General features: G+C 28.3%; 12 protein-coding genes across 12 annotated transcripts; 6 read left to right on the top strand and 6 right to left on the bottom strand.

Moving 5' to 3' along the window:
- Nucleotides 1–3: 3 nt before the first annotated feature.
- On the top strand, nt 4–1,911 carry FG386_000918 (Proteoglycan-4; the record flags this gene model as incomplete). The annotated part of the gene is made up of 1 exon (XM_067340262.1): nt 4–1,911. A coding segment is annotated over one exon (1,908 nt), but the record flags the coding sequence as incomplete, so codon positions are not given.
- An 874-nt stretch (nt 1,912–2,785) lies between these two features.
- FG386_000917 (uncharacterized protein) lies at nt 2,786–3,160 on the top strand (the record flags this gene model as incomplete). The annotated part of the gene is made up of 1 exon (XM_067340261.1): nt 2,786–3,160. One exon carries the CDS (start codon nt 2,786–2,788, stop codon nt 3,158–3,160), a length of 375 nt encoding a protein of 124 aa, XP_067197106.1.
- Nucleotides 3,161–3,318: 158 nt separating this feature from the next.
- On the bottom strand, nt 3,319–3,807 carry FG386_000916 (uncharacterized protein; the record flags this gene model as incomplete). Its single annotated transcript, XM_067340260.1, has 3 exons — nt 3,319–3,347; nt 3,384–3,525; nt 3,661–3,807. The coding sequence occupies 3 exons, from the start codon at nt 3,805–3,807 to the stop codon at nt 3,319–3,321; spliced, it is 318 nt and encodes a 105-aa protein (XP_067197105.1).
- A 995-nt stretch (nt 3,808–4,802) lies between these two features.
- On the bottom strand, nt 4,803–5,443 carry FG386_000915 (uncharacterized protein; the record flags this gene model as incomplete). Its single annotated transcript, XM_067340259.1, has 3 exons — nt 4,803–5,077; nt 5,172–5,307; nt 5,405–5,443. The coding sequence occupies 3 exons, from the start codon at nt 5,441–5,443 to the stop codon at nt 4,803–4,805; spliced, it is 450 nt and encodes a 149-aa protein (XP_067197104.1).
- A 362-nt stretch (nt 5,444–5,805) lies between these two features.
- FG386_000914 (uncharacterized protein) lies at nt 5,806–6,864 on the bottom strand (the record flags this gene model as incomplete). Its single annotated transcript, XM_067340258.1, has 1 exon — nt 5,806–6,864. One exon carries the CDS (start codon nt 6,862–6,864, stop codon nt 5,806–5,808), a length of 1,059 nt encoding a protein of 352 aa, XP_067197103.1.
- An 841-nt stretch (nt 6,865–7,705) lies between these two features.
- On the top strand, nt 7,706–9,721 carry FG386_000912 (uncharacterized protein; the record flags this gene model as incomplete). The annotated part of the gene is made up of 1 exon (XM_067340256.1): nt 7,706–9,721. The coding sequence occupies one exon, from the start codon at nt 7,706–7,708 to the stop codon at nt 9,719–9,721; it is 2,016 nt and encodes a 671-aa protein (XP_067197101.1).
- A 1,006-nt stretch (nt 9,722–10,727) lies between these two features.
- Nucleotides 10,728–14,003, top strand: FG386_000911 (chromatin associated protein with a chromodomain at the C-terminus; the record flags this gene model as incomplete). Its single annotated transcript, XM_067340255.1, has 1 exon — nt 10,728–14,003. One exon carries the CDS (start codon nt 10,728–10,730, stop codon nt 14,001–14,003), a length of 3,276 nt encoding a protein of 1,091 aa, XP_067197100.1.
- A 525-nt stretch (nt 14,004–14,528) lies between these two features.
- On the top strand, nt 14,529–15,398 carry FG386_000910 (uncharacterized protein; the record flags this gene model as incomplete). The annotated part of the gene is made up of 1 exon (XM_067340254.1): nt 14,529–15,398. The coding sequence occupies one exon, from the start codon at nt 14,529–14,531 to the stop codon at nt 15,396–15,398; it is 870 nt and encodes a 289-aa protein (XP_067197099.1).
- Nucleotides 15,399–15,547: 149 nt separating this feature from the next.
- FG386_000909 (uncharacterized protein) lies at nt 15,548–16,237 on the bottom strand (the record flags this gene model as incomplete). The annotated part of the gene is made up of 1 exon (XM_067340253.1): nt 15,548–16,237. The coding sequence occupies one exon, from the start codon at nt 16,235–16,237 to the stop codon at nt 15,548–15,550; it is 690 nt and encodes a 229-aa protein (XP_067197098.1).
- A 764-nt stretch (nt 16,238–17,001) lies between these two features.
- On the top strand, nt 17,002–18,093 carry FG386_000908 (DNA (cytosine-5)-methyltransferase domain-containing protein; the record flags this gene model as incomplete). The annotated part of the gene is made up of 1 exon (XM_067340252.1): nt 17,002–18,093. One exon carries the CDS (start codon nt 17,002–17,004, stop codon nt 18,091–18,093), a length of 1,092 nt encoding a protein of 363 aa, XP_067197097.1.
- A 57-nt stretch (nt 18,094–18,150) lies between these two features.
- On the bottom strand, nt 18,151–20,214 carry FG386_000907 (uncharacterized protein; the record flags this gene model as incomplete). The annotated part of the gene is made up of 1 exon (XM_067340251.1): nt 18,151–20,214. The coding sequence occupies one exon, from the start codon at nt 20,212–20,214 to the stop codon at nt 18,151–18,153; it is 2,064 nt and encodes a 687-aa protein (XP_067197096.1).
- Nucleotides 20,215–20,704: 490 nt separating this feature from the next.
- Nucleotides 20,705–26,008, bottom strand: FG386_000906 (uncharacterized protein; the record flags this gene model as incomplete). Its single annotated transcript, XM_067340250.1, has 1 exon — nt 20,705–26,008. The coding sequence occupies one exon, from the start codon at nt 26,006–26,008 to the stop codon at nt 20,705–20,707; it is 5,304 nt and encodes a 1,767-aa protein (XP_067197095.1).
- Between the last annotated feature and the right edge of the window lie 337 nt (nt 26,009–26,345).

The following is a 26,345-nucleotide window of genomic DNA, read 5'->3' as shown; positions in this document are numbered from 1 at the left end:
AAGGGTGCACCAGCAGCCAAAGATGCACCTTTAGTACCTCCAGCCAAGGGTGCACCAACAGTGCCTCCAGCCAAGGATGTACCTTTAAAACCAGCAGCTAAGGATGTGACAGCAGTGCCTCCAGCCAAGGATGCAGCTTTAGCACCAGCAGCTAAGAATTCACCAGCATTGCCTCCAGCTAAGGATTCACCAACAGTGACTCCAGTCAAGGATGCAGCTTTAACACCAGCAGCTAAGAATTCACCAGCATTGCCTCCAGCTAAGGATTCACCAACAGTGACTCCAGTCAAGGATGCAGCTTTAACACCAGCAGCTAAGGATTCACCAACAGTGACTCCAGCCAAGGATGCAGCTTTAAAACCAGCAGCTAAGGATTCACCAGTAGTGCCTCCAGTTAAGAAGGCAGCACCAGCAGCCAAAGATGCAGCTTTAACACCATCAGCTAAGGATTCACCAGTAGTGCCTCCAGTTAAGAAGGCAGCACCGGCAGCTAAAGATGCAGCTTTAGTACCTCCAGCTAAGGATGCACCAGCAGCTAAGAGTGTGGCAGCAGTGCCTCCAATTAAGAAGGCAGCACCGGCAGCTAAGGATTCATCAGCATTGCCTCCAACTAAGGATTCACCAGCAGATAAGGATGTGGCAGCAGTACCTCCAATTAAGAAGGCAGCACCAGCAGCTAAGGATTCACCAGCATTGCCTCCAGCTAAGGATGCACCAGCAGCTAAGGATTCACCAGTAGTGCCTCCAGTTAAGAAGGCAGCACCAGCAGCCAAAGATGCACCTTTAGTACCTCCAGCTAAGGATGCACCTTTAACACCAGTGGCTAAGGATGTGGCAGCAGTGCCTCCAATTAAGAAGGCAGCACCAGCAGCCAAAGATGCACCTTTAGTACCTCCAGCCAAGGGTGCACCAGCAGCCAAAGATGCACCTTTAGTACCTCCAGCCAAGGGTGCACCAGCAGCTAAGGATGCACCTTTAGTACCTCCAGCCAAGGATGTACCAGCAGCTAAGGATGCACCAGCAGCTAAGAGTGTGGCAGCAGTACCTCCAATTAAGAAGGCTGCACCGGCAGCTAAGGATGCACCTTTAACACCAGTGGCTAAGGATGTGGCAGCAGTGCCTCCAATTAAGAAGGCTGCACCGGCAGCTAAGGATTCACCAACAATGCCTCCAGCTAAGGATGCACCTTTAACACCAGTGGCTAAGGATGTGGCAGCAGTGCCTCCAATTAAGAAGGCAGAACCAGCAGCCAAAGATGCACCTTTAGTACCTCCAGCTAAGGATGCACCTTTAACACCAGTGGCTAAGGATGTGGCAGCAGTGCCTCCAATTAAGAAGGCAGCACCAGCAGCCAAAGATGCACCTTTAGTACCTCCAGCCAAGGGTGCACCAGCAGCTAAGGATGCACCTTTAGTACCTCCAGCCAAGGATGTACCAGCAGCTAAGGTTGCACCAGCAGCTAAGGATGCACCAGCAGCTAAGGATGCACCAGCAGCTAAGGATGCACCAGCAGCTAAGGATGCACCTTTAGTACCTCCAGCCAAGGATGTACCAGCAGCTAAGGATGCACCAGCAGCTAAGAGTGTGGCAGCAGTGTCTCCAATTAAGAAGGCAGCACCGGCAGCCAAAGATGCACCTTTAACACCAGTAGCTAAGGATTCACCAGCAGTGCCTCCAATTAAGAAGGCAGCACCGGCAGCTAAAGATGCAGCTTTAGTACCTCCAGCAAAGGATGCACCAGCAGCTAAGAATGTGGCAGCAGTGCCTCCAATTAAGAAGGCAGCACCAGCAGCTAAGGATTCACCAACAGTGCCTCCAGCCAAGGATGCACCTTTAACACCAGCAGCTAAGGATTCACCAGCAGTTACACCAATAGTTAAAAAACAAGGTTCATTGCCCCCCGATAGTTAAAAAAAGTCCTTCTGTTTTAAAAGAGTCAACCAAGTCCTTCTGAAGGTAGTGAACTCCCTAAATCGGCATTGTTAAAAAAGATTTCAGGTGCCCCTATTATAAATAAAACGGCTCTAGTTCCAATATTGAAAAAAACTCTTCTAGTTCTTAATGTTGCTAGAATTTTAAAGTCAATATAAGAATTGGATAGTTTTCACTAATTTATTGTGAATAACAGATTATAAACACAATTTAATTGAATAAAACTTAAATAAACAAATATATATCAATTTATTACCCGAGTGGTGGATATAAAAAAGCTTAAACTAACTCAAGTGCCCTCGAGTTAAAATTAACACAAGTACAATCGAATATTTATAAGCTAATATAAATTATGTGTTTTATACTTAAAAAAAGTTTAACGATGTTGATACACCTTAATTTAGCAATGTTTCATAATAAGAATAGTAGTTATATATGTGAGATTTTATTATAACAATGTAATCTTTAAATCTGTTTATGTTTTATTTAATTGTGTTTCCTTTGCTATTTTGCATGCGTTTAATATTTACTCCTGAAAGTCTGGCGGTGACCTATCTAATTTCTTATTGAAATGAAAGATATATAAGTTTATGCCTTAAATTTAAATAAGAAGTACATAAGAATTTTTATAACATATCAAAGATTGATTATGTTCCTATTTGTATTTATAAAAGTTGTAAATATATCTCCATTTTTTCAAGAAGAGTTTGAGTTATAGAAATGTGTTGGCGCCAATACATCTTTAATGTAAAACTTAGATTTGATATAAAATGTACTAGTTTGTAATATTTATGATCTTGTGTATCAACAATTAAATCAAGAATAACAATAAAAATTGAGAACTCTGCAAGAAATGCCTAAAAAAGATAGAGAACTTGTCGAGTTAATCAAGAAAATAGATGATTTTCATTACAAAATAGATACTGGAATCATAAAATTAAAGGTGGAAATATTAAATTATCTCGAGGAACCATTGTTTAATTACTTGAAAAATACGAGGAACCAGGTTGATGAATTGTATAATGAAACACGAATGTACTGCTATTCGTATTACAATGCATTTAATCCTAGATATATATCTGACGAAGAGATGATAAATAGGTATGCAGTATCAAAAATGCTTGAAATAAAGGCAGAAAAATTAATGATAGAAACAAATTTGATGTTAGAACTTGAATCCAAACGTAAAAAAGAGGTTATTTTGAAAATAAATTCATTATATAATTGAAGAAATAATTAAAAAAAAACTTCATTCACTTTGTTTATTGGTTAATAATAAAATACTGTTAAAAATAATGTTGGAGACGAAGTAAATACTATATAGAGAACTTACTTTTTCTTGATATATTAAGTGAGTCAATATTTTCTATAAATTATATTTTTTTGTTAAATATTTAGCAGTAAAAAATATTGAACTTATATTATTTACTAATTTATAAAGAACTACTTACCTTTAATCATATTTCTGATTTTACTTATTTTGTTATACTTGTTTTTTTTGTCATATTGTATTTTTTTTTCACACATTTCGTTGAGTAGTGAAAGTTCATTTGTAATCTCATCTCTTTTTGAATTTATATCTTTGTTATAGTTCTAAAATAATGTTTAATAAATTGTTTCAATAGTTTATTTTTATTAAATTTATTATTTTTAATTTAAAGAATTAATAAATTTTGCGTATATTTTTAACACTAATCTTAGTTGTATATCTTGATGAAATTGACTTACATTATCATATAATAGTGATTCCAACTCGTTATTAAATGTTTTTTGTTGTTTTGTTAAATTATTACCACTTTCATAGTGATCAAAAGCATCAATATTCTTTAAAATGCTCAAATATGATTTTTCTATTAATTCTGTAAGTAACACCATTATTATCGAGTTCTAGAGTTTAAGTGTTATATAATTCAATAGCTGGCTTAAATTAACAATATACTTTTTAATATTAATGCTCTTGTACAATTTCAATATACCTATGTCTGTCTTTAATAAAACTATATTATTGTTATTTTGCATGCATTTTCCTGTCAGGCAATTATTGATATTATTCTTGAATTAATGCATAAGAGTTGTGGGGAGAGCGCGCCAAAAACTCGTTGCTATTTTATTATTGCTATGATTTAAACTAGAACAGTAATATAATTTATTTATAAATTTAAAGAAAGCAGTTTCATTTTTGTTTTAAGAAACTAAAACTTTATTTACTCCTCTCATTCATTCTATAGAATATAACAAATTATTTGCATTATATTTTCCCGCTGACGCTTTTATCTTCATTGTCTTGGCACTGAGACAAGCAAGGGACGCACATAATTTTTTCCCTTTTCATTCCACTTTAAAAATTTATTCAGTTGAGAATAGAAATACGATTTATTTTGACTTGAGTTATTATTACATTTTTTAAAGTTTTTATTAATTTTATTGAATAAATTTTTATGACTAGAATTCAGAAGGTTGCCTCCGGCAACTCTGATTACTACCACTAATATTTATTATTATATGATATTTATTTTAACGCTACTTCATATTATACGAAAATTTATTAAAATGTTATATATTTATCTTAATCATTAAAAAAAGACTTTTTGCTGATATTTACTTTGAATCCACTCGCTCTGAATATACAGGTTGTTTATTCATAAAAAGCGAACAATGAAATTGTTTTAACCATCCAAGTTATTATGATGGTTTTAAGTGTTTAAAGTGATGAAAATTTGACAGACCTGATCCTACTTCGCCTATTATTTTGGTGTTGATGGGGATAACTATGCGGATATTCTGATTTTACACATTTTTCATTGACTCGCGATCTGTACAATATCTGTTTATTTCTTCCGTAATAATTACGTATATTATGCTTTTTAATTTCACTCGGAAATGCAATAGGCTACAAAATCATATATATTGATTTCCCCCTCCCCTATGTCACTTAATATACAGTTCACTTCTTCGGGCAAGAGTTTCACCATAGTTCCTATTTTGAGTAGATTTTTTCTCAATTCACTACAATTTATTACATCCTTACCATTTGTTATGCATAATAGTGAATTTATTAAGTCATTGGCAATAACTTTGTCATTATAAACAACTTCTCCTATCTTCAAGATGTCGTCAAGAGTATACATACCTCTTTCCTGTGACTCTAAGAAAAAAGTGAGTATATATCAAATAAAATTAACAGCAATAATGAACATTTGTGTCTAAACAATATCATTATTGTATAAAGTTTGAATTACCTGCTCTTATTGCAATTTTATCTCTTTTTGTCAGCTGAACCCCCATGGCATTGAGCATATGTATTAGTTTCTCTTCAGATATCTTACCAGTTCTTTCTCTATCAACTACTTTGAAAAACTGCCTTAGTTCGTCAATCTATGTATCAATAAGGGATATAAACCCGATTTTCGTTTTTGTTGCAAATAAGTCAATAAAAAATGTCCCGATCTAAATATCGACTCTCTAAACTTACTCTTGGCTTTGACAAACCAGAAACTTCTTCCAACACCATTTTCGATTGTGATATCGTTATTCTTTTACTAAACGTATAATATTTATAAAACACTCACTAAACATCAATGTATATATTTTTATTTTGTTTATTTATTTTATTGAATATTTAATTTGTCCACATGAGCAGCAATGAAAAAAACCCAAGTTGCATGCATTAACGCAAAAATCGAAGATTAGGAATAAAGGTTTTAATCAAATAAAATGCGTGTTGAAAACAAAAATAACGTGTTATGTTACATACTTAGGAAATAATCTAATTAAGATGTTGTTTTCCGTTAAAACACTAGTTAGAAAGCAGATAATTACTTGATTTATAAATCTTACACAAAACAATTATTAATCTTGTTGCTACAGTAAAAATTATATTGAATTTTCAACAACATCACCAACCAAAGTTAGTGCCGAAACAACAACTATTCCAGTTACAAATGAAAACAATTTAGTAAAAATTGAAATATCACGTTTTTTATTAAAAACTTCGGGTATAACTTCAATACATGAAACATAAAGTATGGTCCCGGCTGCAAGAGCAGTGTAAACAGAAGAAATCGTTGAGCTTGTTAATGTTACAATCGCCCCTAATAAAGAGCCCAATGGTGAACTTATTGAGAGTAATAATATAAATGCAAAGGGATTAACCCCTTTTGATGTTAAAGTAACAAATACAATAAGCGTCTCAATCCATTTATGAGCAAAGATAACGGCCGTAATAAGCCATGTCCCAATAATCGTTTTAGATGTACCAACAATCATACCCTCAAATAAAGAATGTAAAAACAAAGCACTTACCAAAACAAATCCAATATAAAGTGAATTCAGGTTACTCCTTGTTTTGTTTTTTCTAATTTTAGTCTCATTGTAGTTAATAGAGGTGTCCTCTATGTTCTTCTCATTATTAATGACTTTATTTTTATTTGTTACCTTAACATTCTCATTAGTATTAATAATGTAAGACTCGTCGTCAGAAGTGCATTCAGACGAGACATTTGTACTGATAATATTAGAATTAATATTATGATTATTTAATTCTCCGTTGGTGTTCCGTTCATTGCTATGTTTTGATTGATGACCACCAAAAACTTCATCTGAAATACTCTCGCAAAGAAGAGAGATTAAGAAACCTAATAAAATAAAATAACAAACACCATTTACTTTTGTTCCAGCTATTGTAAAAACCAAAGATCCAGATCCAGAACTAGATTCTTCGATAGCTTCTGGAATCAAATGAACAATGGCCAGAGCAATAAAAGCTCCTGCGCCGAATGAGGCAAGAATTGGTAATATTTGTTTTCTCTTATTAGATTTACCTGGTTCATCAGAGTAGTTTCTTCTTTGAATATGCACAGGAAATACATATCCCAAACATGCTGAAATAAACAACAAAATACTACAAATAAACTTGTGCCAGAAAATATCCATTATTAATACATATATTTTCACTAAACCGAGTTATTATTTTGATTCATTAAAATAAACTAAAAGATACATGCATAATAACTATACTTTTCATTAATTTTAGTTGTCATTTAAAATAAATTTACAAGCTTAATGGCTTGCAAAAAAAAAAAAAAAGAAATTAAAATTATTTTCAACTAAAATTAAATACAATTTCAAAAAAAATAATTAATTTAAAAAATATCTATTTGTTGCACATTGTTTAACCCTTTAAGGTCATGGCCAATAACTTGTAGACATTACAATTATTTCTTATATTTTTAAATAGCTAGCACCTCATTATTTATTTACCATCTAATTTAAATAATAAATGCCTCTAAATGACCATTTTGGCGCTAAAAAGCAAAGTTGTGATTTTATTTGAATATTGTCGATATAACAAAGAAAATTCTTATAACATTGAAATAGTTATTTCTTTTGTTCATAATAATTGGATTAAACCTTAACTTTGTGCACTCTCCTTATATACATAATATTTTTGGGTCTTATTGGTTTTAATTTATAATAGAAATATTTGCATATGAACACAATATTTAGGGTATTTATTAGAACCTTTCAAGTAAATACCAGTTAACTTTTATAATTAATTTAATGGGAATAGATAGATTTAAAAGTTAATATAAATATTTTGTCAGCTTTACTTGCTAAATAAGTTATTTTTGTTTATATTAATCTATTAATATTAATTTGTTAAAGATATTAATATTAAGTCAATATCTTTTTATTTGTTAAAATATATTAATTAGACAGTTTTATAACTCATAAACAAATTATTTATTAATACAAACTGTTATTTATTTATAAAATGAATAAAATTTGTGAACTTTATGCGTCTAATCGTCCAGACGAGACAGAGAAAGTAGAACAGTTGCATTTGGAAAAGTTTGAGAAATTAGAACTAGAAGATAAAAATGATGTTAATGAATCATTTAAATTAAGTAGTAATAATGATGAGGTGAATATTAGCAAAATTACATCTTTTAGTGAGAATATTAATAAATTATCTGGAATTGATTCTTCGAATTACAATGTAAATAGTAGAAATAGCTCAATTTGTGAATCAATAGAGAAAATCGCCAACATGGATATGATAAGAAATATATTAAATTTAGATGACAGTGAATTAGCTAAAATGGTTAATTTAGAACTATGGGAATATTATAAAAAAATAGGAACAAGTATTTGGCCATCCTATCTGAGATATGAAAATCCTCCAAGTCATGTTAAGACAATGGAATCAAGATTTTACTTGAGAACAGACGAAAATTTATCTGAAGGTGTAATTTATTCAGAATTTAAAAATAAAGAAAATGGTTTAGATTACATAAAATACATAAACAACATATTGAAGGATATAGAAGATAGAAAAAAATTTAAATCGTTGATATATCATAACTTTGAAAATACAAGGATAGGTTCTATAACTTATTATTTAATAACTAATGGATTAAGAAAGAGCACAATATATTTAAGGTGTCAATACTGTGGTTCTTCAAACTGCAGTAAGAACTTTTCATCTTGTAAGTCAAATAGGTGTTTTAAATGTTTACTTAAAGGACATAAAATCAAAGATTGCAACAATAAAACAGTATGTTTTAATCAAGAATATTTACTACCGGCTAAGGCCGAAAGGGATTTCCATATTAAAAAAAGAAACATAGATGATTTATTCAACTTTAAAGACAAAAGTGATGAAGTTGATAATGATGGTTTAGCTACCGATTTGAAATACTGTATATGCATAGATTGCAATCAGATGGGTCATACAAACTGCCTTTCGAAACCTCCTTGTTTGTCAGAAATAAAGGAAGAAGAAGGTATGTTGGATATCAAAAACAGATTTCTACTTGATTCTGAAACAAATAATTCATCTTCTCAACATGGTAGAAAGAAATTTAGCTCACCTCATAATGATGAAAGTAGATTGTTTAATATTTCCTATTTATTACGTTACTTAAGTAATAATTCAGAGCAAATGAATAAAGGAATGAATTCAAATAAACATTCAGATAGAATTATTGATAACAAAGTCAATAGTCAAAAATCAAACAAAGAATCAGAATCCGACAAAAATAATGTGTCAAATAAGTCATCAACTCGTAGAAAGAAGAAAAATAAGAATAACGAAAATAATCGAAATTTCTCTGATAGTAAATTAGGGAAATACTCGAAAAATGACAACATCACAGGTTTTAACAGCCCTCATTTAATTTATTTACATAATCCTCCTCTTCCATGCAATTTTACCCATTCACAAGTTTCTCTTACATCTAATTCAATACCACCACCTCCTCCACACCAACATTCTCCACACATTCCTAACTATAATCATCACTATCATAACCACTTTTCACCTAATCACTACACTCAACAATTACCTCTTTATTCTCCTATACATCATAATATTAAACCACATACTTCTCTCTCTCTTCCACAACATATTCATCCAATACCTTATAATCATCAACACTATATTCAAGTTCAACAAAACAACTTAATTCGAAATGTGATGCATAGAGACGGGTTTCACAAGAATCAAAAATATTTACAAAGCACTAATGCTATGCAAATAAGAAATACGAATAATGAAATTAATTCTATAAATCTACAAAATAATATTAATCAAAGCAATAGAAGTAACAATTGTTTTTCAATATACAAAAATATGACGTCATTGCAAACCAATTCTAGTTCATCTTCTTTCTCTTCTACCTCTTCGCCAAAAGACTCTGTAGATCAAGCATCTGCTAATAGTGGTGTAAATAAAAGTAATGTTAAAAAGAAAAGAAGGAAATTTAATAATGGTAATAACAAGAAATAAATTTTGAAATGATATTACGAGTATTCATATTCAGCTGTTATTATTTATATATAAAATGTATTTTTTAATTTATCATAGTTAATTATTTTTATTTACAAATTATTTATTCAAAAAAAAGTAAACTCTTCAACGAATATAAACATACAAGTTCATGCATTAATTAAAAAAATTTTCTTTCACAACTATTTGTTAAATTTTAATTGTATTGGTATATTAAAATACTTTAAATAAGCAAGGTAAGCCTATAATTTCTTAGTGAACATTCTAAATTATCATTTTTATAGCACTTTGTTCAATGTTTTCTAACGTTAAAGTAAATAAAAAAATTCAATTCCTTAATCTCTGACAGTGGGGAAGAAATGTTTTGATATGGGGAAAACAAATTACCGCCAAAGCATGCGTTTCTTAAATAATTGAAAAAAGTATGAACATTACTTAATAGCATATAGAGGATATAATATAGAATTAGGAATAATTTATTAACTAATTAATTGTAGATTGATCTTGCCATTTTAATTCAGTAAATTGTGCTATTTAATTGGTATATATATATATATATATATGTATACAATTACATGTGTGTTGAAAAAAGTACCCATATAGATAGTTTATAGGCCAATAATTGTCAGATTTGGTTGATGGAACAAAAAAGATACTCTATTGTTATTTTTTTTTTTTACAGACTTAAGGCAGAAAACTCGCAACAAAGTAATTCATAGATTGACAACTGTTATAAACGGTTTCTTTTATATTGGTATATAAATGGAGATAAATTTAGTTTTAAAGAATAAACACTCATAAGAATAATTAAATAATTAAATTGAGTCATACTTTATTTATTTTGGTTTGAGATTGGGTTTGGTTGGGTTTTATTTTTAATTTAATTTATTAAATATTTGTAAACACACTTTCAGTTAAAATATACTAGTTATTAATTCAAATTATAATTGCATGTAGAAATACAATTAAATGTAAACAAGTAATTTCAATATAATTAAGTGGGATAATGAATTATTCGAATAAGCAACAGGAGAATTCCTTGAGTAGCGTGAGGAAAAAAGTAATAGATAATAACAATGTAGATGCTGATAAAAACGAATTGGATGAAAACATAAATGAAGGCCCAATAAAGAAAAATGGAAAGGTTTCAATATGCAATATAGAATTATTAGTAGAGGAAGATAGTGAAGTACCAGATAAAATGTTGCATCTTTACAACATTGAAGAAGAGTATATTGGTTTTGGGGGTGGTTATTGTTTAGATAAATTATATGGAAATGGAACGTGTTCACGCTCATCTATAAATGTAAATCACTCAAGCACAAGGCTTTGCTACACAAGTCTATGGAAGAAACTTCCACAGAACATCCCAGTCAGAGAATTAGCACTTTCTAGAAACCATATTGCTGTGTTGTTGAACAACGGTCATGTTTACGTCGCATTAAATGAATTAGATGATTCTGGTGATATAAACATAAATTGTAACATTAACGATAATACTAAAAGAAGATTAAGTATTACTAGCAGTGTAAATGATAATCTAAACGATGTAAATGAACAAAGAAATAGTGTAAATAGTGGTAATACGCTACTATTAGAAAACTATATTTCAAATTGTGATTGGTTTCATGTGAAAGAACTGGATAATAAAAATATAAGAGGAATAAAGATAGCTTCTTTTGCTTCAAGTTATAATGATTTTGAATATAAGAAGGACAATAAAAGTTTTGTGCTTGGTTCCTTGAGTATAGATGGTAAAGTTTGGATAGTAGAATATAACTCTGCCATTAATAATATAAATTTAAAATATTTAGATCTTGGAATTCCAGAAAACGATGAGAGTTGCAAGCTTAATACGAACTGCAAATTAACAAGGGCCATAGACATTACATTTTCTGAGATAAGACCTTTAAATAACGACGAAATAGAATGTTTTGGTGACAATAATGAAATGAATAAGTTTCCTAATTCTTACGGAATTGCAATAACTTGTTTATCAGGAGAAAATGAAAGCAATTGTATAGTATTGAAAAGCAATTTAGAAACTATAGAAAGTAATACTCTTTTACTAAACAAAACAATTATTTTAGATCTTCCATATATATGCAGAAACATATTTTGTGGCATCGATATGGAATACGGTTTCATTTTACTTCAAAATGGCACTTTATGGGGTTGGGAGTTGAAGGAAAAAATTTTCAGAAAAATACCTTCTGATTCATCTATCACCCATTTTCCAATTAATGCAAGACAGGCAAGCCAAAATAATATTAATGATAATGAAAACGATAACAGTATATTTGTGAGGAGTTCAGGCGATAATAACTTTAAATTCTCAATTGAACTTAAGAGAATTAATGGTTCATTAACTAACAAAAAAGTTGTAGACTTTTCAGGTCTCAATGGAGAGTTTATAGCTCTTACAAATGATGGTTTAATAAGTGAATGGAATGTTAAAAGTAGAAAAACGTTGTTTACTAGACCTTTAATTGAAGATCCAATTATTTTTACACCTAAATCTCACCATGAAATTATGAAAAGTATTAAAAGCAAATTCTCATTTCCATATTTAGATACTAGTAAAATATTTAACCTTAAAAGTCAAAATGATTATGTAGGGGATTTAGACACTCCAGATCACTCTCAACTAGAAAAAGAAAACTCACCTTTAAATTCTGCTGAAGGAAAATTTGAACATTTAATTAAAAGTGAAATAAAAGAAATGTACGATTTAAATAATAAAATTATCGGAGTTTGGCTTTTAGAAGGTATTACTCTCGTTTTGCACAAAGATAGTACTTTAAAAGCTATTTACAATTATATTGGAAGAGATGGATACAATACAAAAACAGGATTAGTTTCAGAGGATGATAAAATAAATGGTGGGAAACAAGTGTCTTCAATGATTAATTGTATTCAATGGTCAAATAAATTAGGTAGATGTATTCCTGCAAATCCAATAGCTTTAGTTGGTCTTCTTTCAAATTTCAGTGAGTACAAGTCTCTTCCAGAAAAATTGAAACAGTTATCAATTCAGCGTTCACTTGTCAAGCTTTCCTTAAGAGAAAGACCGGTTTATCGCATTCTTGCTTGCTACGACACAATTATTTTTGGAATATTAAGATCTACTCCTAAATGGCGTCAAGCTAGAAATAGTTTAACAGGTCATACAAAAGACAAAAGAGATTTTAATGGAGATAATTTAATTAATTCAAATAGAATTCAAAGTAAAATAGACCTTTCTTCATGTTTGGATGTAAAGAAGGACGAAAGGTACAATTGTGAAAACAAACCAATAAATGAGAACAATAATCTTAAAGAAAAAAGAAAAGTATGCAAAAAGAAACAAAAAAAATATACCAAAAATGAAAAGAAAATGCAAGTTGAAGTAGAAGTTGAACTCAAGGAAAAGAAAAGTGTGAGTTCAAATAGGAAATTGGGGACTAGCAATAATGAAACGGAAAAGGAAATTAATGATTTTGAATCTAATAAAATAGATGAAAAAAGAAAACAATATGAAAACATATCTAATTCAAAAGAAAATATTGGACCAGAAGTACAATCAGCTGAGGAAAAAACTGTTAATAAGAGAATCTGTGAAAGTAATAATAAAAGATTTAGTGAAAATGACGTTGCTCTTACTTCGTTATCTTATGTTGTAAATCATCTTTATATTTCATCAACTGATTCATCTTTCATATCTTTATCACAATCTCCCTCAACTGTCCCAACTTGCTCAGAGAAGGAGAGAGGTCAAGAAGCAAACAATATGAATCAATTAACGTCACAGAAACAAACAAGGCAGAAGAATACTGTGATTTCAACAAAAACTTCAACTAGAAGATCAAAAATTAATTCAAACCTAAATTCAAGTCAAAATATATCAAATTCAAAAACAAGAAAGAGGGAAAGGGCATCCAGTTCAGAATTTTTAAATGAGAATGTAGATCCAAATATCAGTACTAGTAAAAATGGATCTAGGGAAAAGATACATAAAGTTTCAGATAAAAAGATCAACGAAGATCTCTCATCTGAATGGGAACCGAAAAAAGTAAGTTTAATTGAATACGAGGTTGAACAAATTCTAAGTATTCGAGAGAAACCCTTGACTAAACAAAAAGAATATCTGATAAAATGGAAAGTACCAGGGCATCCTGTACAGCCAACTTGGGAACCTGAAGAAAATCTAAGTGGATGTGAAGAGTTATTGAAAGAATTTTTGAAGAACATTAAAACATCAAGGTCTGGGAGGCTTCTTCTTCCTTGTACCCACGCCCACTAATTTTAAGATATATTAAATAGTAGGATAAATTTTTGACATAAATATGAAGGTGATAAATCATTCTCATACTTCACGCACTTAATTAACGTTACTATAATAATTTCTCCATTTTATATTTAAATTAATAATATTTCAACCAGCGATTTTATTTTATATGCATCTTATTTAAAAATATTGGCGCCACTAACTTAAATATAATTACCGCCAACAATTTCTTTAAGTAGAATTTCTTTCCTCGAATTATTTTCCTCTTTTCCTATAGCCTTAGTTTATATATTAATTATTTAACCGTTAGTATGATTATTGTAATACAGAGGGAGAGTGTGAAATCTTTTTAATTATTTAAAACAGCTATTTGTATTTCTACTTTTCTCATCTTTTACTGGAGTTAAATTTGAAAATAGACAAAATACGAGTAGTGGAATGAAAAAAGAAAACTGAGAAGTTAAACAATTAAGAAGTAACTAGTATAGCATAATGATTTTTTAAGAATTATTTTTATTTTTTATATTAATTAGGTTAATTATGGATGAATTAAATTTGGAACTAGAGGCTTTGAGGGCAATATACACTGAAAAAGAGTTTTCTGTTGAAAATAACGGTGGCTTTTACTCAATCACTATCCAAATTACAAAAGAAAGAGAACTAGAATTTAATTGTTTAAACTATGAGAATATAACGTTAACTTCTGGTGAAAACATTAAGTTCGTCAGAATTAGACTTGTATTCCTTCTTGACAAAGACTATCCAGAAAATTCATGTCCAATTCTTAATAATGTAAATGTAGCTTTATTTGACGGAAAATACTGTGATTCTAATGAAACCACCTTTGAAAAATATAAAAATAATTCAAATAACGACATTGATTTCGAACACAATAATGCAGGTAAAATAGTGATCAACGCCTCCACTATAGTATGCTTAAATTCTGACCAAGTATATAATTATTATGATCAAATAAAAAATGATTATATTGGGAGAGTTTGTCTTTTTGATATTATTGAGAATATCCTGTCTTTTATTTATGAATTATCAGATGACCTTATCAAACAGCAACTTTGTTTAGATTTTGGTAGCAATCTCCAAAATAATGAAGATATTATAAATAAATTAAACAATAGTTGTGAATATGGTGAAAACAACGATGATAATATTAGCGACAACGAGCCTATATTTTCCGGATTGACAGATCGTGTTTTGTGTTCAATTGAAGAAAGAGTTACATCGGATGAATTTAATGCCTGGAAAGAGAAATTTAGGGAAGAAATGATTGAAAAAAATATATGGAAAGGGGAATATCGTGATTTAAACGTTCTTACTGGAAAACAGCTATTTGAAAGAGATGCTTCTCTTCTTAAAAGTGACGAAAACAATTCTTCTATTGAAATTACATGAACTTAAGTAAATTGTGTGATGTTAATATAATTTGTATATATAATATATTCATATGGTTTAAAACATTATCAGTACAAGAAAAATATTAAGATAAACTTATTTTTATAATAGTATTGTATGCTTTATTGTGTTTATTCTAATAACAAATACTAATCACTAAACAATCCGTCATCTTCATTCATTGTAAAAGATTTATTAATTACTGCCGAATCTGCTATTTTGCCTATATCAAATGAAGTTTTATCCTCCTTTGTTTTAATTACTTTATTTATTTCCGAATCATTTCTAACACTATCCAAGAGTTTCTCGCCTTGCAACTCTTCATTTTCAGAATTTAACTCCCCATTTAATTTTCCTGAATCAGCAATATTTGTTGTGTCATAGTTATTAATATTCTCACTTTCATTATCATTATTTATATTATTAAATAACTCTTCTTCATTATCTACTATGGAAAATGACACGTTCCTATCCTTCGATTTTCTCGAATATAACATCTCATTTACCTTATTTAATTTTTCATTTTCACTACTCCTCAATTCTTCATCTTTAAAACTACCAGAATCAATATTCAAATTATTTTCTGTTGTTACTTTGTTTACTTCATAGCATTTGTCTATCCATGTTGAAAATATATCTACCGGCTCGTCAAATTTTCCTATCCTTGTTGTAAACTCCACTCCACACACTCTACATGATAAGTGTCCAAGACTTTCCCTATGATTCATCTTTACTCCAACAGTTTTTACATTGTTACAAAATGGGCAGTTGAATTCTTTATCCAATTTTGGTATTTTACTCTTTCTTATCTCAACCTTTTTTGTCTTTCTCTTACCCATCCCTTATTTCAAATAAAACGATAAAATTGCTAATTTATAACAACTAAATTTCAACAAAAGAAATGGCTTAAAAAAGGTGTTTATAATCACTGATATATGTAAATATATGCTAATTTCAATATTTCTTTCTCTTCATAAAGCCTTCCCCTATAATTTGTATGCTTACAGTTAATCAATCCTGACATTATAAAAAACGTTCCCGCCTAACTACTTTTCTCAATTGCTTAATGTGAACATACCAGAATTCATAATTACATTACTTTTAATTCGAGATAATATTGTTAATTTATTTAACTGATAGTTATTAATGAGCAAAAATATAGAATCTAAAGATGAATTTCCTATTGATGTTTTAGAGTAAGTTTACTTCTTTTATTTTTAGTTTTGCTCGATAACTTGTTTCTTTTTTAAATCTATTTTTTATACTTTACTATAAAAATAACTTCTAATAATTTTATCTATAAATATAACACTATTGAATCATCTATTTTCAATTCTTCATATTTATTGTAAAAAAAAAACAAAATTTTTTCGCCTCTAGATTTTTTAGTGGAATCGGTGGACTCCATTTATCCCTTAAAAATGCATTTGAACTTTCCGCATTGGTAAGTGAACATTTTTTTAAATGGGAAGAAAATAAACTTATGTCACATAAAATTTTTTATCAATAATAAAAACCTATTTTTTTAATTCTGTAGAATTCAAGTTATAGATTGAATGTAATCAAATCATACGAAATAAATGAATTTGCAAATAAAGTTTACATGAAAAATTTTCCCGAGACAAATGTTTCGTGTAAAAATATTGAAACTTTGACAATACATGATATTCCGAAGTCCGATATTTGGTTAATAAGCCCTCCTTGTCAACCTTTTACTAAAGGTGGGTCTAATAAAGACTCAAATGATAATAGAACTAAACCGTTTTTAAAATTAATTGAATTGATGTATGAAATTGGAGATAAAGCTCCTAAAGCATGGTTTATAGAGAATGTTATTAACTTTGAAATATCTAATACTCACAATATAATGATGAATATGTTGAATAAACTCAATTTCGTTGTATTTGAATTTCTTATTACACCAACACTTATTGGAATACCAAATACAAGGGTTAGATATTATTGTCTTGCAATACGTGATAACATAATTAATACCGGTCATAGTATTAATATTCTAATGAATCAATGCGTTAAAAATTGCAAAAAAAACTTGTATCACAAATTTCAAGATTATAACGCATATAGATTACTCTCAGGTAATGATAATATTAAGTCAGAATATAATAATATAATTTGTTATCTACCATTTAGCGAAAATAAGTGTAATTTTATACTTGATCATTATTGTAATAAACCAACTTTAATAAAAGATATTATCAGAGATTTCAGTATCAATGAGATAAATGAACTTGTTAATCTTTCTATAAATATCATTGAAAGTAATCCTTCTTTTAAATTTGATATTGTTAATAAATACTCAAAGGTATCTACAACATTCGTAAAGAGTTATATTAAAACAAAAGGACGTGGTGGGCCCTTATTAAACTTCTCAAATAATATTGAGCATTCAAATTTTAATTATAATATTAATATTTATGATCATATTTTTAACACATCAACAATAGAACCACATAGATTCCAAAAAATAAATAACTTATCAAATATTAAAATTAGATGTTTTCATCCTACTGAGATTTTATTAATAATGGGTTTTCCAGATGATTGGTTCAATGATACCGATCTTACTCTTTTACAACAGTATTCTTTAATTGGAAATAGTATCTCCGTATATATTGTGACTATTATATTTTACTTTTTTTTCGAAATTATGGAGGAAATAAGTAATGTGAAATAAAAATTAAATATTATAGAAATAATTATTTAATTTCCAAAACACTTTTTAATTAACAATCTAAATATTGTTATTTTTTAAATTAAATAATAATTTGTCACAATAACTTTTTTCTAATCCATTCTGACTACATATTTTTGTAAATAATGTAATTATTGGTATTTCTGGTATTCCCAATTTTCTCATTAATAATGATAATCTCTCAGTGTTGTTTAATTTGTAATAGTATTCAATTTCACATATATTTCTAAACTTTTCAAATTCTAAAGAATCTGATTCTAATATTTTTTTTTGATAATGTTCAGAAATGCAAAGTAATATTGTGTCTTCCCAAATTTTTACGACATTCCAGACATCATGTTTGTAAAGGTACTTAAATAATTCAGAATCATTTATTATCACAGACTCTGAAAGAAATAATATTTTTCTAAATAATAATATACTTTTTTCATTTTGTATGTAATCAAGTATAGTAAAAAGATGATTTTTTAATATATTCGTATTTTCTTCGTCCATATTTAATATTAACTTACATTCCTTATTTCTCAATGTATATTTCATTAATGAATTTAAATAATAATTGCAATTTCTATATTTGTTTAAACCATAGTTATCTAATTTATTAATTTTATATATTACCTCACTATTGTCCTTATTTGATTCTATATTTGAAAAATAGTTTATTAAATTACAGTACATATTCATATAGTTTATTTCAGTATTTTCTTTCCTAATATTACTATTAATAATATTATCATTATAACTATTATCATGGCAAATATAATTACTTGATCCTTGTACATCATCTTGTATTAATTCATTTGAACAAGTTGTTGATGACTCTAATGAATGATCCTTTGAGGCAGTAAATGAACAAATACTCTCAAAACTGTCAGATTTTTGAATAGATTTAAAATCATCACAACTTTCATCCTGATTAGCTTCATTTATTAGCATATTCAATTGTGTCAACAAAACTTTAACTGCTTTTTGTGCTTTTATTGCTGTTGAAGGATTTACTAATGTAGATATAATAGATTGTAAGTCTAACATATTTTCTAACATGATATTCTTTTCTGCCATTTGTGATGTTGTTAATGTAATAAATTCATCATTCGATATTTTTAAATTACTCATCTTGCTGCATATATCCCTCCAATTCTCTTTTTTTATTATCCCCTTGTCCATTTTACTTATTGCTCTCAAATTGATTATTTTTTTATTATCAATTTCTAAACACGATTCCATATTCAATTCTCCAAATCTGTTTGTATACTCTAAAATATCTTTTTCTGCGTCAATATCTTGTAATGAATTGATAACATTGTTTGAATCATATTGCAAATTTCTTATATAACTCATATCGTAAATCATCATTTTCATAAATGTATCAGAAAGACATTTTATTCTCTTTTTATCCATATCTTCCATTGTATTTATTATATGCTTCATCTCATTTAAATAAAAACTATAATATATTTCAAAACTTTCTACACTATTGTTATAATCTTTTTCCAATTGCTCAAATTCTAATATTTTTCTTAAAATTTCTCTTCCTAACAATGTAATTTTGTTTTCAATTGTATTATTTTTAACTAATTCGTGATATCTTAAAGATAATTGACCCACATTATGCCTTGCAATACCATAATTATCTCTTAATCTTATGAAGTCGTTGTACTTTCGTTGTAATTCATCAGTTATTTCTTTCCCTGTTTTAAATAAATGACTATATGCAGATCTGTGATTTTCTAACATACTATTTAATGTGTTATTCAACACATCTGATCTAAGTGTCTCGGATAATTCTCTGCACTGTTTGGATCTTCTGTAAGTTTCATTTCTTAGTGATATTATCGCGGAAGATAGGGTTGTACTTTCAGTTCCAAAAGGGAAAAATCTAGATGAAATATTTTCCAATCCATTTGAGTATAATTCTTCCAAAGATGCTCTCTCTTCTATTGCAAGTTTCATTTGCTCCCCTAATTTTAACCCATTCTCTATTCTTGTACAAAGTAATGTCCAATCGTGCAGAAAACCCATTTCATAGTTTGTTTCGTGCAGTTTCTCATCTTGAACTTTAATGATTGTTTTTTCGAGTTTATTTTCTTGATTTTCTTGCATTTTTTCCTTTCCAAATCCTAATCCCCACACAATATTATGTTGGCCTATTATCAGACTTGTTCTGCCATCTCCATTTAAAGACCGCCTACAACGATCTTAATTTTTTTTTTTTTTTGTTTTTAACAACTTAAAATTACAAATAATACTAACTTATAATATTTAAATGAAATACTTAATAAGGATAATATAATTATAATTATATTTATATACACACACACAATGCTTCGTCCCGGTGTTATATTCCATATATTGTCCACATTGTACATGTAAAAACATGCATGTGATCCAATAAACAGTAATAAAATGGAAACTCATGCTATGGCAAAAAACTAACACAAATTATTCTATGGTATTTTAGTGATAATGACGATAATTATTAAAATAAATTTGTATCTATATGAAGCTGTTCATTTAATGAATTTCTTCGATTGTTTCTTAAAAATAAAATAATTTAACTAAAAAAAGAAAAAAACCAAATATAGTCTCAAAGTCACGTTGGACTCCAACTTTGAGATGAATTTGTGTCTGAACATTGGTCTTCATCTCTGCTTCTTTTTACACTTTTTTTCTTTAGTTTCTTTTTACCTGGCTTCGTCACTTTCTCAGTAGTGGTATGTGCATTCAGATATAAAATCTCATTGACGAACTCAACTAGATTCTCAGTAGAACTATCTCTGGAAGATAGTTCCCAAATATTGAATAGTTTCTCTCTAAAATTACCCATAGATTCGTATATTTTATTCCTATTTAAAGAAATGATGTTTGTAACACCTTCATTCGTATTCGCTTGAAATTCCACATCTAAGTGAGAATATTTGGGTTTTTCTTTGTGAATTGAATTATATGGATTGAAGTTAGATATATGACTTTCGTCAACATTATATTCTTCTTTTAAAATCTTTTGCAAAGATGTGCATGTAATAACCAATATTGCGTTCGAATATATTTTCATTTCTAATTCATCAATAATTTCACTCGTTTCATGTATGTTGTTGCAATTTTGAGAACAAGAAACACATATTTCTCCCAGATTATAAAGCAACAAAAGCAGTTCGGATTCATAAATGAAAGGAAGTGCCAATATCAAATATGAAACAAATTCTATATATAACATCAACAAAGCTTTATTGCTCATATTGATATTTGAACTCAATTTATTTAACAAGCACTTGACTTCATCGATCGACAATAATAATTCGAATTGTTTACAAAAACCTTTTATAAAGCTTTCTCTGTATACTTTTTTTCCCCTACATTTCTCAACATATATTCTTGAAAAATATTCAAAAGTAATTCCCAAAAACTCGGACCTCGTTTTTCCTTGTATATTTTCTTCTGCTATTTCTTTTGTAAATATATACTTTAAAGTTGAATCTGAATCCTCTTTACTATAAACTCCAAACATATTTTTAACATTGGAATAGTAGTAAATAAACCCATTAATTGTAATTTCCTTGTATTTATTCATTATTAAATTAGGGAACCTATCAAACATAGAACATATTATTTGGTATGACTTATAAGAAATTTCTTTGTTTATTGAAAATAATAGCCCAGATATCGGAGGAATGATAGATGTCGGATTAACAAGGCCGTGTTTGTTAAACAGTTCCAGTATACAAAGTATTAATGAAGATATTTGTTGTTTTTGAACTTTATTAAATCTGATAACATTCTCAGTTGTAGTTTCTTGAAACAAGGACAACAATATATCTAAATTGGACGCTAATGGCTGAGAAGCTGATGATGAAGTTGTATTTTGAGAGGTAGACCCTAATATATTTGTTTTTACTGTTGAAAGATTTTCAACGTTTGAGAATGTTGATGAACTTACTGGAGAATAGGGTTCAAATTGATCTTTATATTTGGATGATTTACTACTTCTATTATTTGGAGTATTATAAATTCTACTTCCATAGGTATTTTCCTCTATATTATTTGAGTGTTCATTACTCTGAGCTTCTAAAATATCTGTTGTACTATTATTTAATAGATCGTCATTATATTGGTTACTTTTATTTTCTTTTATTGCTCTGTATTCATAATTTTTAAGTAAAGAAAATATCCCCTGCAATGAAATAATACAAAGACCTGACCTCTTTGCTATGTTTAAATTGTCATTATCCATACTATTTTCGGTATCAGATGACTTTAATTTATTAACATAATTTTCTTTAATTCTAACTCCTCTTAATGCACTTCTAATCAAAGTATTAAATTTTACTGTCTTAATAAACTGTTTTTGATTCATTAAAAATTGAATTAGCGTTGGAAACAATATACTTTTATTTAGATTCCAATCTAGTGAATAAAATAAATCACAAAGTAAATCAAAAACAAAATTGCTTGAGTCTATTACATTGTAGTCAACACTAATTACAGTTCCCAATTTGCTATCACTCATTGAGTCACATTTATCATTGTATAATGCCCAAGAAATTCCAAATTCTGTTTCTATTATTTTAGCTCTCTCTATTTTATTATTTAAAAATGTTAAGGCGATTTTCGGTGAACTGTATTCATAAATACAACCTAATAACCATGCGTTTCTTCTTATTGAATCCAAAGCTTTAACTTCAAAAGAACCTATGTCAGCTTCAATTTTGCATTTATATTCCCATAAATTTCTTATACTTTCCATTATTATTGGTGTAATTATATTATTTTCGTTCACATAATTCTCCTTCGAATTGTCACCTACAAGGCTTGTTAAGCAAAGTATTGATGACCTTATTAATTGAGGTGATTTTGAATCCATAACTATCTTCAACAAATCCATTTCAATGCTTTTGGTATTCATAGATTTAACTAATGGTAGTATATAAGATAAAACTGTACAAATATTTATTATTACATCTGATTTAATTATGGAAAAGTCTTTTAGATAAACAATAATGTGTGGGTATATTTCCGTTATTGATTCTGGATATATTTGACCTATTATCTCTATTGATTTTAAAATATTCAGTTTTTTTTCACTAAATAATAATGCATCCTTCAATTCTGATTCTTTAGTTTCTTTCAAATTATCAAAATCTTCACAATTTAAAAACATATCAATCAAAATTTTTGACCATCTTGAAATCAAGTTTTCTGCATTTTTATCATCAGAATTACTTCTTATTATTGCTTTTATATATCCTATAAAACTATTATGACCCTTGTATTCAATTCTAACTGATTGGTTAAAATCTTTACTTTCTGAATAATTTATTATTTCTACTAAACTGCTTCCCATTTTTTCATTAATTACACTTGTATTGCAAAACCAAAGAGAAATAAACGTATCTATTGATAAACGTTTTATCGATTGGGTTTCATCACTTGCCAATGCTCTCTTCAATAACAATGAACCAATATATAGATTAGTTGGATTTTTTGAATATATTATTTTAAGTATTTTAATTGAGGCCAATCTGACTAATGGAGAAATGTCAAAGGTAGTTCTGATTATTTGATTTAAAAGCAACTTATTCTCGTCTTCAAATTTATCTTTATTCCCTAATATTTGAATTGAATATATATCAGAAACATATTTTTCAATAATTACTAATGCTCTTTCTCTAATTTTAGGTGTCTTATCTTTAAGCGATAATAATATTGCATTTAACACTGTGTTGTTTATAGATAATAAACTTGGTTTTACAGAAATCACTTGACCCAATGAATTGAGTGCAATTCTTCTCATTGTTGATAAAGATGAATTGTATATGTTGGCTAGCAAACAATGTAAAACTAAACTAGATAGTGCTTTTATTTCTTTCAATAAGTAATTATTCCATATTCTTATTGTACAAGAATCAAGTAGTTTTGGAAACTTTGATGAATATGTTACAAGTGATGAATGAACATTGGTTACTGGAGAAAACCACTCTTTAACAAGCATAAGAAATAGTTTTTTCTTACCATCATCATTCCTTTCAATATTTTTATTTTTGTTCGCCTTTAAATTATGTAATTTGCCACATTCTTTTGTATTATTTAAATCAAATAATTTCAACTTTGACTCCATTTCCAATATGAAAGAACATATAACTGAGCTATTCACATCAGTTACTATTCTTTTTCGATTAATCGTTTCAAATTTTGTTGGAGAGGTATTTAACCCAGTTTTTCTATATAGATAGTCAAGTGTAATAACCACAATAACATGTATTTTTGAGTTATCTAAATTGTCTGAGATTGATTCAGAATCATTACCCATACTTTTATTTAATTCATTTGAAATATCATTAATAACACAGTCATCGCATTTCCAATCTTCGTTAATCTCTGAGTATGTGTTATCACTGATGCAATTATAATGAAACATTTTATCACATATTTTGCAGCCGATTTTATCACCAAAATCTGAATTAAATGAATAAATATCACATATACAGTCTATTTCACCACTCGTATTCGTATTGTGAATATCACGATTATCATGAACTTTATCTAAATTATCATTATTATTACCTGATATACCATTTAATGATATATTGTAATTAATATTTTTTAGGAACGTTGAAAGAGAAATTCCAAGTAGATAAATGCAAAGTTCTTTTGAATAAGTATCAATCTGTACTAAATTGATTTTCGAATTAGAATTGCTACTAATAAGTGAATTGGATATTTTAATCAATTGAACTAATATTACAGTTATTATTGTTGAACAAATATAATATTTAGGATTTAATGATGCCTTTAGCATGTCTAAAAATATAACTGCTGCAATATCATTCCCAGTTGAATAGTGATAGTCTTTATTTTTAACTCTATTAAATATTAATTTATTAATAAAAAATGTTGAAAATTGATTACAAATTGACTTTGCCAAGCTGTGGTATTTTATTGAATTTTGTTTATTCGAATCGAAGTCATTGCTTAAAACAACATCATTTGGAATACATATCCCCTGAATTATCCTTATAATCAAGTAAACATAATAATGCATTGAAAAATCCAAGTCAATACATATTCTTGCTTTTTTTAGTGACTTGAGGCTTTTTGGTATGCCTTCCATTACATTAAATATTGAATTTAACGTATTTTCCACAAATGCAATAGAATTAATTGAATTTCTAATGAATAAATGAACAATAATGTCGATTACCAAAAGAATTATTTTTGCACTAATTTCTTCAATTGAAAAAACACTAATTAAATTCATAATTACCTGTGTAGAACACATTTCTTGAATGTTATTGACGTTAACTATTATTTTTACCGATCCCAAGCAATGGTAGAAAACCTCCCAAAATAATTCAGAGTTTGATTTGGTGTTGTCATAATATATAAAAGGTAGTACATTTCTTATTATACTACCTAAAGTCCTTAATTCGCTTTCAAACTTTTGTTCATTAAAAAAGTATATATTTGTAAATAGCATTATACCCAATATATGTGTAATTTTAATTAATCTATCAAATATCATTTCATCATTATTTTTATCTGTATTTGAACCTTGTATTTTTTTGCCAAACTCGAGTAAAATCTCTGATTCTGATAATTCTTTTGTTATCATTATACTATTTTTAATAAATCTATTATTTTTAACAAAGTTCTCGATTACCTGTATCTCATTTATTTGAATATCCTTATATATATTGATTAAATTTAAATTAATTAAATCATCAACAAACAAGTTCTCCTTTTCACTAATTACTTCAAAGAAACTCAAATAATCTTTTGTTACTTTTACATTTGTTGGCTCCTCTATTTTAAATGCATTTTCACTGTCAACTTTTCCCATTATATTCTCTACATCACATTTATTGCTTTTCTTTAACTGATTTGGAATAACAGTTTTCATTGTTTTTTACTTTATCATTTCATTAATTATACAAATAATTCTATAATAATTATTTTTTTGGTGAATAATTAAAAGTTAATTATCTTTTGACAGTAAATTGTCCATTTAATAGTGTTTCTAAAATATAAACATTTACAGTGAAGGTAATAGTAGTAATATCACTGTTCTAACTCGTGTAAATCAAAAACGATTTTTTTATATTAATCAAAAATCGAAGGAAGCTTTTCCTATTCTTAAAATAAAATCATTTCTTTACACACGCCGAAAATGCCACTTAAGCCATTCAAATGCCCCCACAATTAAAAAAAAAAACAAAAAAAGAAAAAACGCAGGTGAC

The sequence above is a fragment of the Cryptosporidium ryanae genome (genome assembly GCF_009792415.1).
Source record: "Cryptosporidium ryanae isolate 45019 chromosome Unknown contig_18, whole genome shotgun sequence".
NCBI lineage: Eukaryota > Apicomplexa > Conoidasida > Eucoccidiorida > Cryptosporidiidae > Cryptosporidium > Cryptosporidium ryanae.
The sequence above is the reverse complement of the archived record's forward strand: the minus strand, read 5'-3'. Positions and strand labels throughout refer to the sequence as shown.